Here is a 15353-nt window from a genome sequence, read left to right on the forward strand (position 1 = left end):
CCCCGCGATGGCAAGCATGTAGTTAATGTGCCCATGTTCGGAGCATGGGAGCCCTAAAAGCTTCGGTGTGTAGGGGCCTGGAGTCAGTGCAGTGACTGCGCATCCGCTCTCTGCCAGGACATATGCCGGTTCCACCGAAGTACCGGAAAGGACCTCCAGGGTTGGTAGCCCTGGAGTGGGGGTGTACCCCGGCGGCTAGCCTTACTACGGAAGGGATTATTTGTTCATGGAAACTGAACAATTAAACGTGGCAGAGGGTTCACGCAAACACCTTCGTTTAGAACCGGCTGTTTCGCCTGAAGCGATACGCCGAAAGAGTACGGAAATTAAGAGGAGTGAGATTGAGGCTAGGAAAAGCTTGCAGAAAGCTTTTTTCAAGAGCAGCATCCCAAAACCTAAATATTTGGTTATTACGAAGGAAGAAGGTAATTTCTCGAGGGTGAGGCCTTTCCTCATCGCTCGAGAAATAAACAAATGTGCTGGAGGCCCTGTTAAAGAAAGAAGAAAAACTTTTACGGGACTTCATGTAGAGACTGTTAATGATATACAGTCTCAGAAGATTCTAGGACTGAAGAAAATTGGAGAGCTAGCTGTACGTGTTGATCCCCACGGCACGCTCTACATCTCAAGGGGTGTTGTGGTCTGTCGGGATCTTTTAAATTGTTCGGAGCAAGAGATTTTTGGAAATTATCTTTGGCAATAAAGCCAAAGATATTAGTACAGCCTCCTGAAGATAAAACACAGAAAGTTGCTCTTACTCTCAAGAAAACGGACGCCAAACCAGAATGTCAGGTCCGTCTCAGTGAGATTCTTGATGAAAAGAAAAAGGTGACTCCTACAGAGACTGTTATGGAGGCTCCAAAGCATCCAGCAACTGAGTTGGCCTCTAAACCCCAGAGGCCACAAAAAATCACACAGGGGGGGCGAGTGTCCCCCCTCCCACAGGCGGTGACCGGTGCTATTCCCGTGTCGGGGAGTGGCCAGGTTGCCGCCTCTCAATCGGCGCCTGAAACCGGCGCCGATCCATGTCCGTCGTCGTCGGCGGCTTCGGTGGTCTCCGACACGGAGACCGGAAACCTTACAGGCGAAACATTTCCGAAAAATAAATTACAACAATAAGTCAATACATAATTATTTGACGGAACACGTGCCTCTTATTTACTCGTTAGAAGACACTACGAAATGTCATCTTCATCAAATATTCTTAAACAACAAATGGCCTCTGACATACAGATATACGAGTACATACGTAGTTTATTGAAACTGCACGCCCACCTTGATATTTTCATTGGGATGAGTTGGTAGTTTTCAGTATTCGATTGGAATTTTGTAATTCTTTTTTAATTATTTGTTGGTTTTATAGTGTGTTTTGTAGAAGATATAAGAAAAAGGATATATCTGAATACCAAAAAAAAACATTCCGAAAGATATTGAATTATATATTTTTACTATTACTATATTCTAATACTATAAATGAAAATAAAAATTATTATTTCAACGTTCGCAATATAATGAAATCTGCTGAGGAACAATGCCTAATAATGTAATAGTGTTTAATTCATTCTGTAACTTTTACATATTACGTACATTTGTAATGTCGTATGAACTGTGTAAGGAGGGTCGATAGCCATGTTTTTCTATTAGTCTTTGATAGAAACTGCATGGTACGCCATTGAAATAATTCCTTTCTTAATTACCACATTGCAATAAGGTGACTACGTGTGGAATGATAATGGTACAGGTAATGCAGTTGAATATGAAGTACGGTTTCCTAATGCAGGAAATAAATTCGAAGACGGCTTCCATAAACTTTCGCGAACGAACTAAATGATTACACTTATATAAATAATACTATTGTTATTGCAAGGCCCAATTTATGGTAGGATATGATAGAATAATAAATTTATTTAAATCATCTCCTCTTAAGAGGAAAAAAATAACCATACTTATATTTCAGTGTTTTTAATTTTGTTTTTTGTAGACATATTGTTTTGTGACAAATGTAGGAAATGATCATTAAACTGATGAAAAATTATGATCATTTATGATTATTGTTAAGGGTGAATATTAAAATTTATTTAACATTACTGCTTATTGCTCTTCAGTAAAATACTTGTATAGCTATTACAGAAAGTGTCATATGTCATCTACATCAAACAATGTTAATCTTCAAATGGTCTCTGACATACAGATGTGTTATTTGAAAATGCACGCTCTCCTTCATAATTTTTGTTTAGGATGAATCGTTATATTGCAATAACCTTTTGCAATTTTTGTAATATATTTTAAAGGGTTTGTTAATTTTCACGTGTGTTTTGTAGAAATTACGTAGTCTAGAAATGCCAGTTCTGGGACAAGTTCACAAAGGTCACTGACATCACCACTTTTTTTTGCATCACGTGATAACCGCGTGATATTTGGGGGGGGGATCACGTGATATTTTTTTTTAATTTTATTTACACGTGCTTGCTGACTTTGCATTAACCTTGTTTACTAATTTGAAAGTCAGCTGATAATGCATTTGCGTCAATGCATTGTTATTTTCAAAGTTATCGCAATGATAATGATAACCGATGTATATAAATACCGCTAAAATTTTAACGGATTCATACCAAGTTTTTCTATATTGTGACTGTGTTATGTTATTCGGTATTATATTTTTATCATCATCTATCTTCATTTAATGAGGCAAGTAAAACTTATTTAAAATTAATTAAATATTTAATTTTAAAATTATAAAATAAGCTTTCAGCACTTTAAATATTAAATTATAAAATAAAAATAATAAGCTTCCAGTACTTTAAATATTTTTGTATGTTACATTATTTTTTCAGACAATATTTAAATGAAAAATAATTCTTTTCCAGTCTATGTATTTTAAATAAATTGTTATTTTACATTCCAGTTTAAAATATATAGTAATGTAATTGTTTTCTTTGCAGATTAAATTAAATTATTAATTCAAATTGATATAATAAATAGTAATATATTACATATTACAATAACTTGTTCTACATTGGATTAAATATTTTATTTGAATGGTGAGTTTATTTTAAATATTAGTTATTTAAAAATATTTTTAGTACTACTTATTTTAAATGAAAAATAATTCTGTTCCAGTCTAAATTATAAATAAATTGTTATTTTACATTCCAGTTTAAAATAAATAGTAATGTAATTGTTTTATCAGCCTTCGGGCAATCAGCCACTAAATAATACGCAGCCAATGTTAGTGTAACTTTTTACCACTTAGTTTTTTTATACTTGATAGCTGCTTACAGTTTAAAGTATTTAAGCGACCAGGTAGATTTGATAGTCTAAACAGATGATTGTGAAGAACGTCGCACCATACGTTCACGCTAAATCGATGTTGAACATTGCTTTCCACCGGTTCATGAGAATTTACTTTTGCACATATATGCTCATTGCATAAGTTGTTCACCCATCTCGTGTGAAATTTCCATCGTCGGTAATCAAAATATACTTATCGATTTGTCGATCTGTATTCTACCAGTTGGAGAACTCTAACCGAAGAGGACCGTCTCATGGATGTAGATGTAGAACTGGCTGTTTAAAAAAGGGTAAAATTTGTTTTGATTGTCTTCCAACCCACTGAATGTCAAACTTCACTCCGCTTAAAGACGTGCACCATCGTCTTTATTATGTTGAACTGCATCGACAGTAATTTTACAAATAACAGCGTCATGTTAGACAAATCGTTCGTGGTGGTAAGAATACTAGGTAGAGAACCTGTTTCCCGAAGATTGAGAAAAGTCGAGGTAATTGTATTGGAATCTGTAATATTGATATTTGGAATACGTATTTCATATTCTACTGCAGCTGATGTATTACTATTACCTAAAATGATCCGCTGTTGTTAATAAATACGGCATTACTTCAATAGCACACTGATCACGTTCAGAATAAAATTCACAAAGAACTTTTGCTTCGTCAGCACAGTTCACAATACCCGATACACTTAATGTACCTTACAGGTACAATGTGGTTTAAACATTAATAGATATTGCTAAATAATACCGATCAATTGTTATATTACTTTCAAATTTGGAGTAATTATTTTTCAAACAATTAATTTCATGTTTCATTAGTAAGAAAATTATTCAAGTTATTTTTTTTTTTACAATTGTTGTGTTATTTTCATTTTTATTTTTTTAATTTTTAACGGTAAATATTTTAGAAAAGTTTCCTCCCCGCCAAAAATTTTTTGGTTTTTATTTACTTAATGTAAACAAAAACTGTACAAAAAGAGTACGTTTTTAATATACGTACTCTTCTGACTAATGTAGTAATGCATTTCTAACTAGAATAAGAAATTTTCTTATTTTTCTTTGTTTTATTTTACAATTAAAATTTCTGCAAGTTGTGTTTTATTGTGTTGTTGTGTTTTAATATTGTCCATCAACCAGTAAAAACATAGTTTTTTCATCAACTTACTTAATTTCACCTCAAAATTCTCAAAAACTATTGCAAACATGGTTCTGAAACAACTTTCATTCTATTTTTCAGGTTATATAATATAAGAAATCACTGATAGTTTCCATAATTAGCGTTTGAAAAATTGCAGTAATACCTTATTTTTCTAGGGTTGCTGAAAGCCCAGTGAAATTATTTCAGTAGCTGTAACCAGCACGAAATATTTTTGAACGTTTGTTTACATCCTTTTCTCATTACTTTCACGAGTGGAATTGGTTATGATAGTCCCGGGAGAATGTCGTGATACATTCTGTACATTGAAAATATACAATCAAGTTGTACGTTGGAATATGTATTATAATTTGATTAGTAATTAACACATCCTTTTATTTATTCATTCATTTTTTCTCCTCTACTCTTTTTTACATAATTTCATAGCTAAGTTATATTTTCATCCAATAAAATTTCTTTTTTCAACTTGGTCGTTAATTATACGTTAAAAAGACGATTAACATTATTTAAGTTTCTAATATATCCAGTTGAAACACAATTTGTTGTTACAGATCCTTTTAAAGGTGAGAAGAAATATGTACTCTCGGTAAGAAACCTGTTTGAGAGACAGAAACATATAATTTTAATTGCATTAAATGAATAAAAAAAAAGTAAATAAATAACTTACAGGCACTGTGCTGTCTATGACAAAAGTAACGTATTAAACTAACGGTTATATATTTAAGTATTTTGTTTCAGGTTAAATGATTTCTCCAGGAGGTGACTCGCCTCAGCCGGTCACATCCTGATGGGAGACCGGGTTACTGACGGACGGGTTGTACAGCGGCTGGGGCGTGGGCGATGTGTGGCATGAAGAGCCACCGGACTAGGGGTGTGTGTCATCACGATGAGGATCTCTGAGAGTCATCAGGAGGAAGTGACGGATAGCTCACTCCGAAGCCACTGTTCGTCCGTACTTGCGCGGGTGGGTGGTGGTGATGAAGCACGAGAACTCAAACACCCTCTCGGTAGTCTCGGCGGGGCTGATCCTAATAGGGTGTTCCCGATAGAGGCACTGGCGTAAAGACCTAGTCCCGGTTTCTGGGTTGGGGCCTAGGAACGACATAGTCGGATCTGTTTACCCTACTCTGGGAGTTAGAGGCAGGCACGAAGGAAAGAACCAGCTGGTGGGCCGACCTGTCGGTTGTAGCCGGTAGGCAGGGAGGCCTGTTTGAATATATGGACAGTCCTGGGCTGTGTTATGCTTAATTGCAAAGATCCGGCCCAGGGGTGAAAGAAAAAAAAAATCCCCCAAAAAACAAGTATATTATTATTATTCGCATCAGAATAAATTTTGTTTTTATCATAAAAGCTTGGATAATGATGTTAGGAATAAGAATAACAAGACGTTATTAATTTCAAATTAATATACATTCGGTTGGAAATTTACAATATTACTTATTTTAAGAACACTACTTAAATACATTCCTAAAAATAAAAATAACTATACATAATTAATTACTCGGGGAAAAAATAAAAATATTTAATTTCCTAAATAAATTTTCGTCTACATTTTTCTTTTTTTGCATTTTTCTGATGACCACTTAACATTTGGTTCTACAACAGATACAACACAATTTAAAAATTCTGCTTTGATTATATATTTATTTTTATTTCATTTATTTTATTTCAAAATTAATAAATTTTAAATACATCCAATTTGATTGGATAAAATATACATATTTTATGCAATGAAATTATTTTGATTTATAAAAGGTTTATAAGTAAATTTAATTTATCCCTGTTCCTTTAAGAAAGTATTCAACAAATTCTACATTTTTATAAATTAATTTGATTTTTTTTTGAATTTATTTTAGCAGTAAAATTGACTTTGATAAAAAATAAATCAGTGTAGGTAGTAAAATAAAAAGGTTGGATGATGTAAGAAGGCCATCTGAAGCAAAATTATTCAAGCCACAAAAGCTTCAGTGTAAAAAACTTTCTATTTACAACAAATAAAAATTAAATAATTAAATATGAAATTAATAAAAAAAAAAGAAAAAAATCCTTTTCGGAGGAAGGGGGAGGTAGGTTTCACCGGTGCTTAGTAGGGGATAAAAAAGATTTCCACCTTAAAGTTAAGAAAAAACTTCAAATTTACTCAATACGACAATGGCTGCAAGTGAAAAAATATTTCACATGTTTAGCATATGACAAGCCCCATCTTCTTACAATTCCAGCAATATTTTGGTCGTCCATTGCCGTAAAGGGTTGATCGTATCAAAAATTGTATCAGACGAAAGTTTTAGGTAATTTTTAGAGGACTAACGACCACTTTAAACCGATTCGATACTGTGCATATTAAGAGAGGTATGATTTTTTTGTCTTCGAAACCACATTTTTTCCACTCCTTGGGTCAGTAGTTAGTGATATTAAAAAACCTTATTTAGATACGTTTTAGGCCCTTATCCAAAGAATAGTAGGAACTTTAAACGAATTCGATATTTTACTTATTAAGAAAGTTATAGCAATATTTTGTTTTTTCGAACCCCCCCCCCCACCATTGCGCGATTTTGCCCATTAATGAAGTCGAACAGAAATTTGGGTCGTTATATTTTACGTATCAATTTGAAAGTGATTGGGGCAAAATTACGGCAGTTATCGTGTCTACAAGTGAAATATATATATATTTCACTTTATAAACTTTTCTAATAAACTTTTGAACTGACGGTGGTTTTCGGGTCTGAAGGATGTGAAACGCGAAAATATTTAGAAATTTTCTGGAAGTCGAATCATGGTACCCATTACAATAGGTAGATTTTTTATGAAATCTACCAAAAAAAGCAATCTGTATTGAATGTAGCTGTTTGTTTAAGGAAACAAAGGGAATAGGAAAAAAATTAGAAGATTATGAAATGTGAAAGTAAAAGAGGATTTTGAAAATTTTCTTGGTAAAGTTGGAAATTAAGAGTTCTTAAGAGAATTAGGCTTGTTGTGAAATTTGGAGCAGAATCTTGTATAACGACGAATGAAGTTGGTTGGGACTAATAGAATCTGGTTTTGGTTGGCCTTTCGTTCATTGCACTGTTTAATTTTTTCAATACTTTGTGGCTTTTTTATTTTAATTTTTTTAATACTTTAATATTTAGTCAAGTAGTAAATTCATCTAGTTATACACAATAAAAATAGATAAAATAATATTTTTGTTGCCATCCGATGAGTGGATCTCCGCAATTACGTAACCGATTTTCTAAATTTACGTAGATTTTTTTCTTATTCTGTTTACGTAATTATAGTTTAATTAAATATCTGAAATTTTTCATTCTTTGTAATCTTACTCTAAAAAAATTAAAAAGATATTGATTCATCAAATCTGAGTCTTGAATGTAAGCCTTTAAACTTTCTCCAAAAATAATACGTTTTTGTAAATGCGGTGGAGGGCTTACATCTACCAAACACTATTAATTTGAATTAAGATTTCATTTTTTTAATTTTTTTTTTTTTTTTTGTCTTCAGTCATTTGACTGGTTTGATGCAGCTCTCCAAGATTCCCTATCTAGTGCTAGTCGTTTCATTTCAGTATACCCTCTACATCCTACATCCCCAACAATTTGTTTTACATACTCCAAATATTTTTAAATTTAAGAAACTTAATAATTTTCCATTACTCAAATCCTTAACTACATTACAAAGCCATACAGAATGATTCAACATAAATAAAATGAATGCAAAATTTTTATTGTTAGACACGAATCTGAAGCTTTTTTTGAATAAATAATTGATTAAATAGATGATTTAACGTTTTTGTAAAAAAACAATTACATTTAATGAGTTACGTGATCTGTATTAAATATTATAATAATTTATTCTCCTAAAACACTATATATAAAGAGAACGAGATTCAATTTTTTGTTACTTTAGATATTTCATAATTTCTGTAGTTTTTCAACTGATTCTAATATAACTAATTATGATTTATCAGTTAAATATAATTTTATTAATTTCAGTAGTTACGTAAGTATTATTTATCGATTTCAAATTTGTACCTTTGAGATTCGTTTACTGTATTTAAAATCTCTTATTGCTTTGGGTAATACCATAGATCCTCCATATTACTTTTATCTGGCATTCTAAATAGATCTTTATTTTGTATATTAATCATTAATCATTTTCCTTTGATTTTCTTATCTTTATTCCATTTTTATTACCAATGTTAGTTGTATAAAAATCGAATTTTTTATAAATTCATCTTAATACTTTAACCAAAATTTATATTTTAAGAAGTGTAATAATTTCATTGCGGCAATGATAAATGTTTAAAATTTATTTTATTTTATTTTTACTAGGACAGAAACATTTTAAGATATATTAAAAAATAGATAAAGGAAAAAATAATATTAAACAAATTATTTTTACAATTTTTTTTTCTTAAAGTTTTAGGGGCTACGACTGCTATGGTCATTAGCCTCTTCCACACCAATAATAAAAAGTTGATTATTATTATTGGCAATAAGAAAAACCAGGGCGAGAGATGTTCTGATTGAACTTGGGAGCGCTACGAGAGAAATAGACCTTCAATGCTGCCATGAAGGTTGTACTCTGAGAAGGTTCCGTAGTCTGCAATCTGGAACCGAGGAAGGCTCTGAAAATCCGGGATCAAGATCGCGTCACAGAGAAGGAGGTTGTGGAAGCAGCACCGGGAAGAGATCTCAGAGAAACAGGAGACTGCCGGGTTAGCGTTATCAATGCCAGGGGGCAGACTAACAATAGTAGACATTGGAGAGAAGGCTGCTGCCAGTCTACTCAGTCAATCAATGATAAAGATCGGCTGGGTGTACTGCCATATATTACCATATTAGGACTAGGATACAGGTCCCACCACGTTTTAGGTGTCAGATATGGGCATCAGGCTCGTGGATGTAAGGGCGCTCACAGGAGCCGGCTCTGCCATAAGTGAGGTATAGGGGAGCACAAAAGTTTTAAATTATTTACTGTATATTTTCTTTGCCTAATTTAGTGTAGTCTTACATTTTAAAATATTAAATTATTCCTTCATTTTTTTTTTTTCAACACCTTAGATTTGTGTTACCCATAGTTACAGTCTTTCTTGTCTGTCTAATATTTTGTACAATATTATAAAGTATCGAACGAATCAATGTAATTACGTAAGTATCAAGCGTTATTTTATCAAGGTGAGAATTTTTATTACTAGATTAAGAGAGCTGGTAAAAAGAGAGGATATATCTTTAGAGAAATCTCATTAGTAGCTAGTGTTTTTTCATTTATTTATCTCTACGTGTGAGTGAACGTTGAGTGAAAGAGGCATATTCCAGCAAGAGTGAGGTAAAAAAAATGGTGAATTATTTTTGTTTATTTTGTTCCAGATTATCTCTTTTGAATTATGGCTACAGTCTACCTATGGGCAAAACGTAAGTTTTTTCTTTCCTTAAACATGTAGTTATTTAGTTTTGCTACTCAAAATTAATCGGCATTTACCATTATAATTTTTAAACACTTAATTATAATAAGTACACCTAGATAATTCTTAATATGTACATTACGGATAAACTTAATTTGGTTGTTAAATAGTGAAATCGTTTTAACCTACTAGAGGAGAATATATCACATATAGTTTTATTTGCTGAACTTTATAATTTCGAGGAAAATGTTATTTGACGAAAATTCTATACTTCAGTGTATGGTTTATGATTCTGAATACTTACCTTAATACCTTTAAAATATCTGTAACAGTTATGTTAAAGGAGGAAGTGTAGTGATCGTGGCAAAAATGGGGTATCAGGTTATTTTGAAAATAATTACGTTTAGAACAAAAAAATAATGTAAGTGCGTATCATATATGTACGTATAAATGAACGTGTTGATTGTTTGAAGTTGAATGATTATAGACGAATATGTATTAAGTTTATGCTTTATTTATTTGATTGAATACATTTGATATTGAAACATTTTGACTGAATTTTGATAGTTTTACTTGTAATTGTAATAACGCATTGAATATATTGAGTAGTATTATGTTAATGAATTGAATAGAATAGAATGAATACGTTGAGTGTAACTGTATAACTCAATTACTACATGTTATGTCTTGTCTACAATAGAGTCAGCTAAGCGGCAGAAAAAGAATTACAATTAAAACTGCCATTACAATATTTTTGAATGTAAACAAATGTGATATGAAACTTAACATAATGCCCGCCAAAATCGGCAGATTTTAATATAAACTATTGAATATAAACTATATAATGTGATATAATGTAATGTAATATAATATAAATATGATACGATTTTGAACAAAACATAATTGACAATACAAATATTAGGTAGTATCATAACACTTAAGATATACATAAGTAATAAGTATAACAATATGAATACATATAAAAAGAACATTGAATAAAAACTTAACATTTTAATTAATTATCTGATAAGGGTAGCAGACAATTTATGTATTGGTCTACGAAATAAACCATTACATGTACGAATGTCAACAACTAAATTATCAGAACCCATGAAAGCATGAGTAGCAATTCCAGATTTCCAAAATAATGGAGAAGTATTGTCATCACAAATTAAAACTAAATCGCCCTCACACAGATTTATATTAGGAAAACGGCATTTATTGCGTTGTTGAAGGTGATGTAAATAATCTTTAGACCATCTTTTCCAAATAACTTCAATAAATTTCTGTAATAATTGCCACCTACCTAAGCGATTTTCTGGAATTTCAGAAAAGTCTGGTTCAGGAAATGAAGTAAGAGGGGAACCGATTAAAAAATGGCCAGGAGTAAGAGGTTCAGTATCTTTAGGGTCATTAGAAATAGCAAAAAGTGGGCCAGAATTAAGACATGCTTCGATTTGAGTTAAAATTGTATAAAATTCCTCGAAGGTAAGAATGGTTAGTCCAACGACACCGCGTAGATGAAATTTAACACTCTTGATTCCGCTTTCCCACAAGCTACCAAAGTGGTGCGAGGAAGGGGGAATAAATGACCATTTGAAATTTTGAGAATTTGAGAAATATTGAATAGCCGAATTGAAGTCCTTTGATTTAAATAATTGAAACAATTCATAAGAAGTGTTCCTAGCACAACGAAAGTTAGTAGCGTTATCTGAATACATTTGATTACAAATACCCCTGCGAGCAATAAATCATCTTAAGGCAGCATGAAGGATTCAGTTAAATCTGAAACAAGTTCTAAATGAATAGCCTTAGTAACTAAGCAAATAAAAAGTGCAATATAGGCCTTTGAAAGAATTTTAGATTTCTGCCCGCCATGGCGAATCATAATAGGGCCACCCATAGTCAATAGCGCAACTACAAAAGGCTCGTGAAAGGGTGATTCTAGAAGAGGGTAATTGATCAAGTTGCTGAGATTGATTGGTTATCAGCATTAAAACGAAAACATTTTAGGCATTTCCTAACTATAGAACAAATAGCTACTTTTTGCATTCACAATCCAAAATCTTTGACTAACAGAACTGTGAGTTAATTGGAGTCCAGCATGTAAAAGAAGTAAATGTTCACTGTGGATAATTAACCTTGTTATGTTTGCATGAGGATGTAGTATTAATTGATTTTTATTGAAAGACAAATTAGAATGTTCCAGTCTACCTCCTACACGAAGTAAACCTTTATAGTCTAAAAATGGATCTAGCGAACTGAGTTTACTTTGTTTCGAAATGAAACGTTGGTTATGAAGATCATTAATTTCAGATTTAAAATATGCTAACAGATTGATGAATGAAAAATTCGAGGGTGAATTTAATTCATTTAAAAATAATGCATCAAATTTTCTATTGTTAGTAGACTTATGCTTAATATTTTGAATGAATCAAACTAAGTGAAGACACGAATTAGTTTAAACAGCGATGAGTATTTCTCAGTATAATCAGTAATATTAGAGGTCAAAAGAGATACTTGAACAGTTTGACGTTTTTCAACAAGGCATTGAGGATCAACGTTTGTTTCAGTAGAATTAAAGTTAAAGTGATGATTAGTTGGCCAACAGAAAGAATCTTGCAAAAGCCAGCTTGGGCCATGCCACCATTATACAAAATTAATTAATTTTTTCCGGAAGACATCCCCAAGAGAGTATATCGGCAGGATTCGAAGATGATTCAATATGATGCCACTTAGCATTAAAAGTCAACTGTTGAATTTCTGAAACTCAATTGGCTACAAACACCTTGAATCCAATGTGACCATTGACCATGAATCCAATGGAGTGCAATCATGGAATCAGAATATAAATGAATTTCATTGATTCTTTCATTTAAAGCTAATGTAACTTGATTAAGTAAATGTGATAAGAGTAAACAAGCACAGAGTTCAAGTCTTGGAAGAGTCATTTGTTTTAAAGGGGCAACTCTTGATTTGGAACACAAATTACATGAAACTTTATCATTACAGTAAGTAATTCTAACATATATACAACATCCGAAACCCTTAAGAGATGCATCTGGAAATCCATGGAGTTGAAAGGATTTGATGCTACTATTAGTGTTTAACTTTACACATCTGTCAACATTTATAGAACTAACTAACTTAATTGATTTGTATAAAATTTGCCACTGCGATAGTAAATTATTGGGTAAAGTATCATCCCAATTGTACTTGACTAGCCAAAGGCTTTGCATAAAGTGTTTGCATAAAAATATAATGGGTCCAATAAGACCTAATGGATCATAGATACGAGAAATAATTGATAAAATATGCCTTTTAGTGAATATTTTAACTTCCTTTTGATTGACTTTGAAGTCAATCAAAAGTACTTTAAGTTATTATTCCATAATATACCTAAAGTACGTATGTTTTCATTTTTATTTAATGATATAGGTGTGTTTAATGGTACAGTATCATCAGTGGAGAAAACATTTTGACAATTGGAAAACCACTTATGAAGGGGAAAGCCATACTGTTTTAATAAGTTACATACATCAGTTTTTAACTGCTTAATTTCATGTACACTATCAGGCTCCTGAAATAAGGTCATCAACATAATCATTTAATATGGCTATGCAGGCATTAGGAAATTGATCGTTATTGTCATTGGCAACTAAACAATGAGTAGCTAAAAATGAGGCACTAGTTGTACCATAAGTTACTGTTCTTAAGGCAAAATGCTTTAAGTCTTGTTCAGGGTTTTCACGCCACAGTATTCTTTGCAAATTACTGTCCTTCTGAGTAACTAGAATCTGTTTGTACATTTTTGTGATATCAGATGTGATGACATAATTATGGACTCTAAATCTTAAAATTATTGAAAATAAGTCTTGTTGGACTGTAGGTCCTATCATTAGTGTATCATTTAGAGAGACTATTGTTGGATTTGGCTGAGCTGTCAAACACAACTCTTAGGTTGGTTGTTAAGCTTGTTTCCTTGAAAACAGCGTGATAAGGTAGATAAAAAACTTCTGACTCAGGTATCAAATCCTTTGAATTAAGTTCAGACATATGACCTAGGTTTATATATTCATTAATAAAATTAGAGTATCCCTTCTTAAAACTAGGGTCTTGAATAAGTTTACGTTCTAAAGACAAAAATCCATTTTTGGTGTTATTAAGAGAATCACCAAGTTTGATGTTCTGATTTGCGAGGTAATGTAACCATAAATCTACTCTATCCTTATTTCTAACAGTATTTTCTATGAAATTCCTTTCACATATTGAGTTATCATGAGAGGTTTGTTTGAGTAAAATAGGTTCTTCTACCTCCCAGAATTTTTCTATCTGTGATGAAAGAAGTTTATTGTCATTATGAATGAAAAAGGAAGAAACTGAATTGTTGCATAACATTTAAAGGAAGGTTTCCAGCTAATATATATCCTAGTCTTGTTTCTTGTATCAAAGGAAAATGCTGGTTACGTACAAATTTAGTAAGGTTTAGGAAGTACTGTTTACCTAAAAGGACATCAATATTTGAAGAAATGTTAAAGTTTGGGTCCGCAAGAAATAAGTTCAGGTAAATTAAGATGAGATGAACAAAATGATTCACCAGGAAGATTGTCAGTTAGATTATGTAATACAACACAACCCACCGGGTTGGTCTAGTGGTGAACGCGTCTTCCCAAATCAGCTGATTTGGAAGCCGAGAGTTCCAGCGTTCAAGTCCTAGTAAAGCCAGTTATTTTTACGCGGATTTGAATACTAGATCGTGGATACCGGTGTTCTTTGGTGGTTGGGTTTAAATTAACCACACATCTCAGGAATGGTCGAACTTAGAATGTTACAAGACTACACTTCATTTGAACTTATACATATCATCCTCATTCATCCTCTGAAGAATTATCTAAACGGTAGTTACCGGAGGCTAAACAGGAAAAAGAAAGAAAAAGGTAATACAACACAAACAATGTCTAATGTAAAGTTTTCATAGAGAGAGTATAGTTTTAACTGAACACTGTAATTTGATTGACATAAAGAGTTATTAATTGTTTAATAACTGAATTAAATAACTTGAATTATTAATTGGCTTGACTGCCTGAATCAAGCAACACTCTACATGTCTGATAATCTCCATGTTTGTCCACAGTATTGCACACAGCAGTAGACAAAACATTTTTGTTTTGCTTGTAATTTTAATGCACAATAAGTATTGTTTTCAGGCTTAGAGCTAGATTTATTAATTTCCTCTGTATGGATTAAGGAATGATGCTTTTTGGAACATGTTTTACATACATGCTTATTCATACAAATTAACATAGTGACCTGTTCGAAAACAATTAAAGCAACACTTATATTGGACTAAAAATACCTTGCGTTCATCTACTGTTAAATCAAGAAATTTTTTACATGTATATAAATAATGATCGGATTTACCCATAGTACATTAAAATTGAATAATTTTTGAATTTGCATGATAACTAACAAAATTTCTTCTGTAAATTTTATTTGTATTGTTATATTT

General features: G+C 32.0%; 1 protein-coding gene across 16 annotated transcripts in view; it reads left to right on the top strand.

Annotated features, from left to right (window-relative positions):
* The window catches only part of LOC142332560 (uncharacterized), a 150005-nt gene that overhangs the window by 65353 nt on the left and 69299 nt on the right, over positions 1 to 15353 (top strand). For all 16 annotated transcript variants that reach the window (XM_075379025.1, XM_075379028.1, XM_075379037.1 and 13 more), the window contains one exon: positions 9810 to 9854. In XM_075379025.1, coding sequence (XP_075235140.1) covers positions 9810 to 9854 — 45 coding nt within the window. The remainder of the gene's footprint in view (positions 1 to 9809; positions 9855 to 15353) is intronic.

This window comes from Lycorma delicatula, chromosome 11 (genome assembly GCF_047948215.1).
Source record: "Lycorma delicatula isolate Av1 chromosome 11, ASM4794821v1, whole genome shotgun sequence".
In the NCBI taxonomy this organism is placed as follows: Eukaryota; Metazoa; Arthropoda; class Insecta; order Hemiptera; family Fulgoridae; genus Lycorma; species Lycorma delicatula.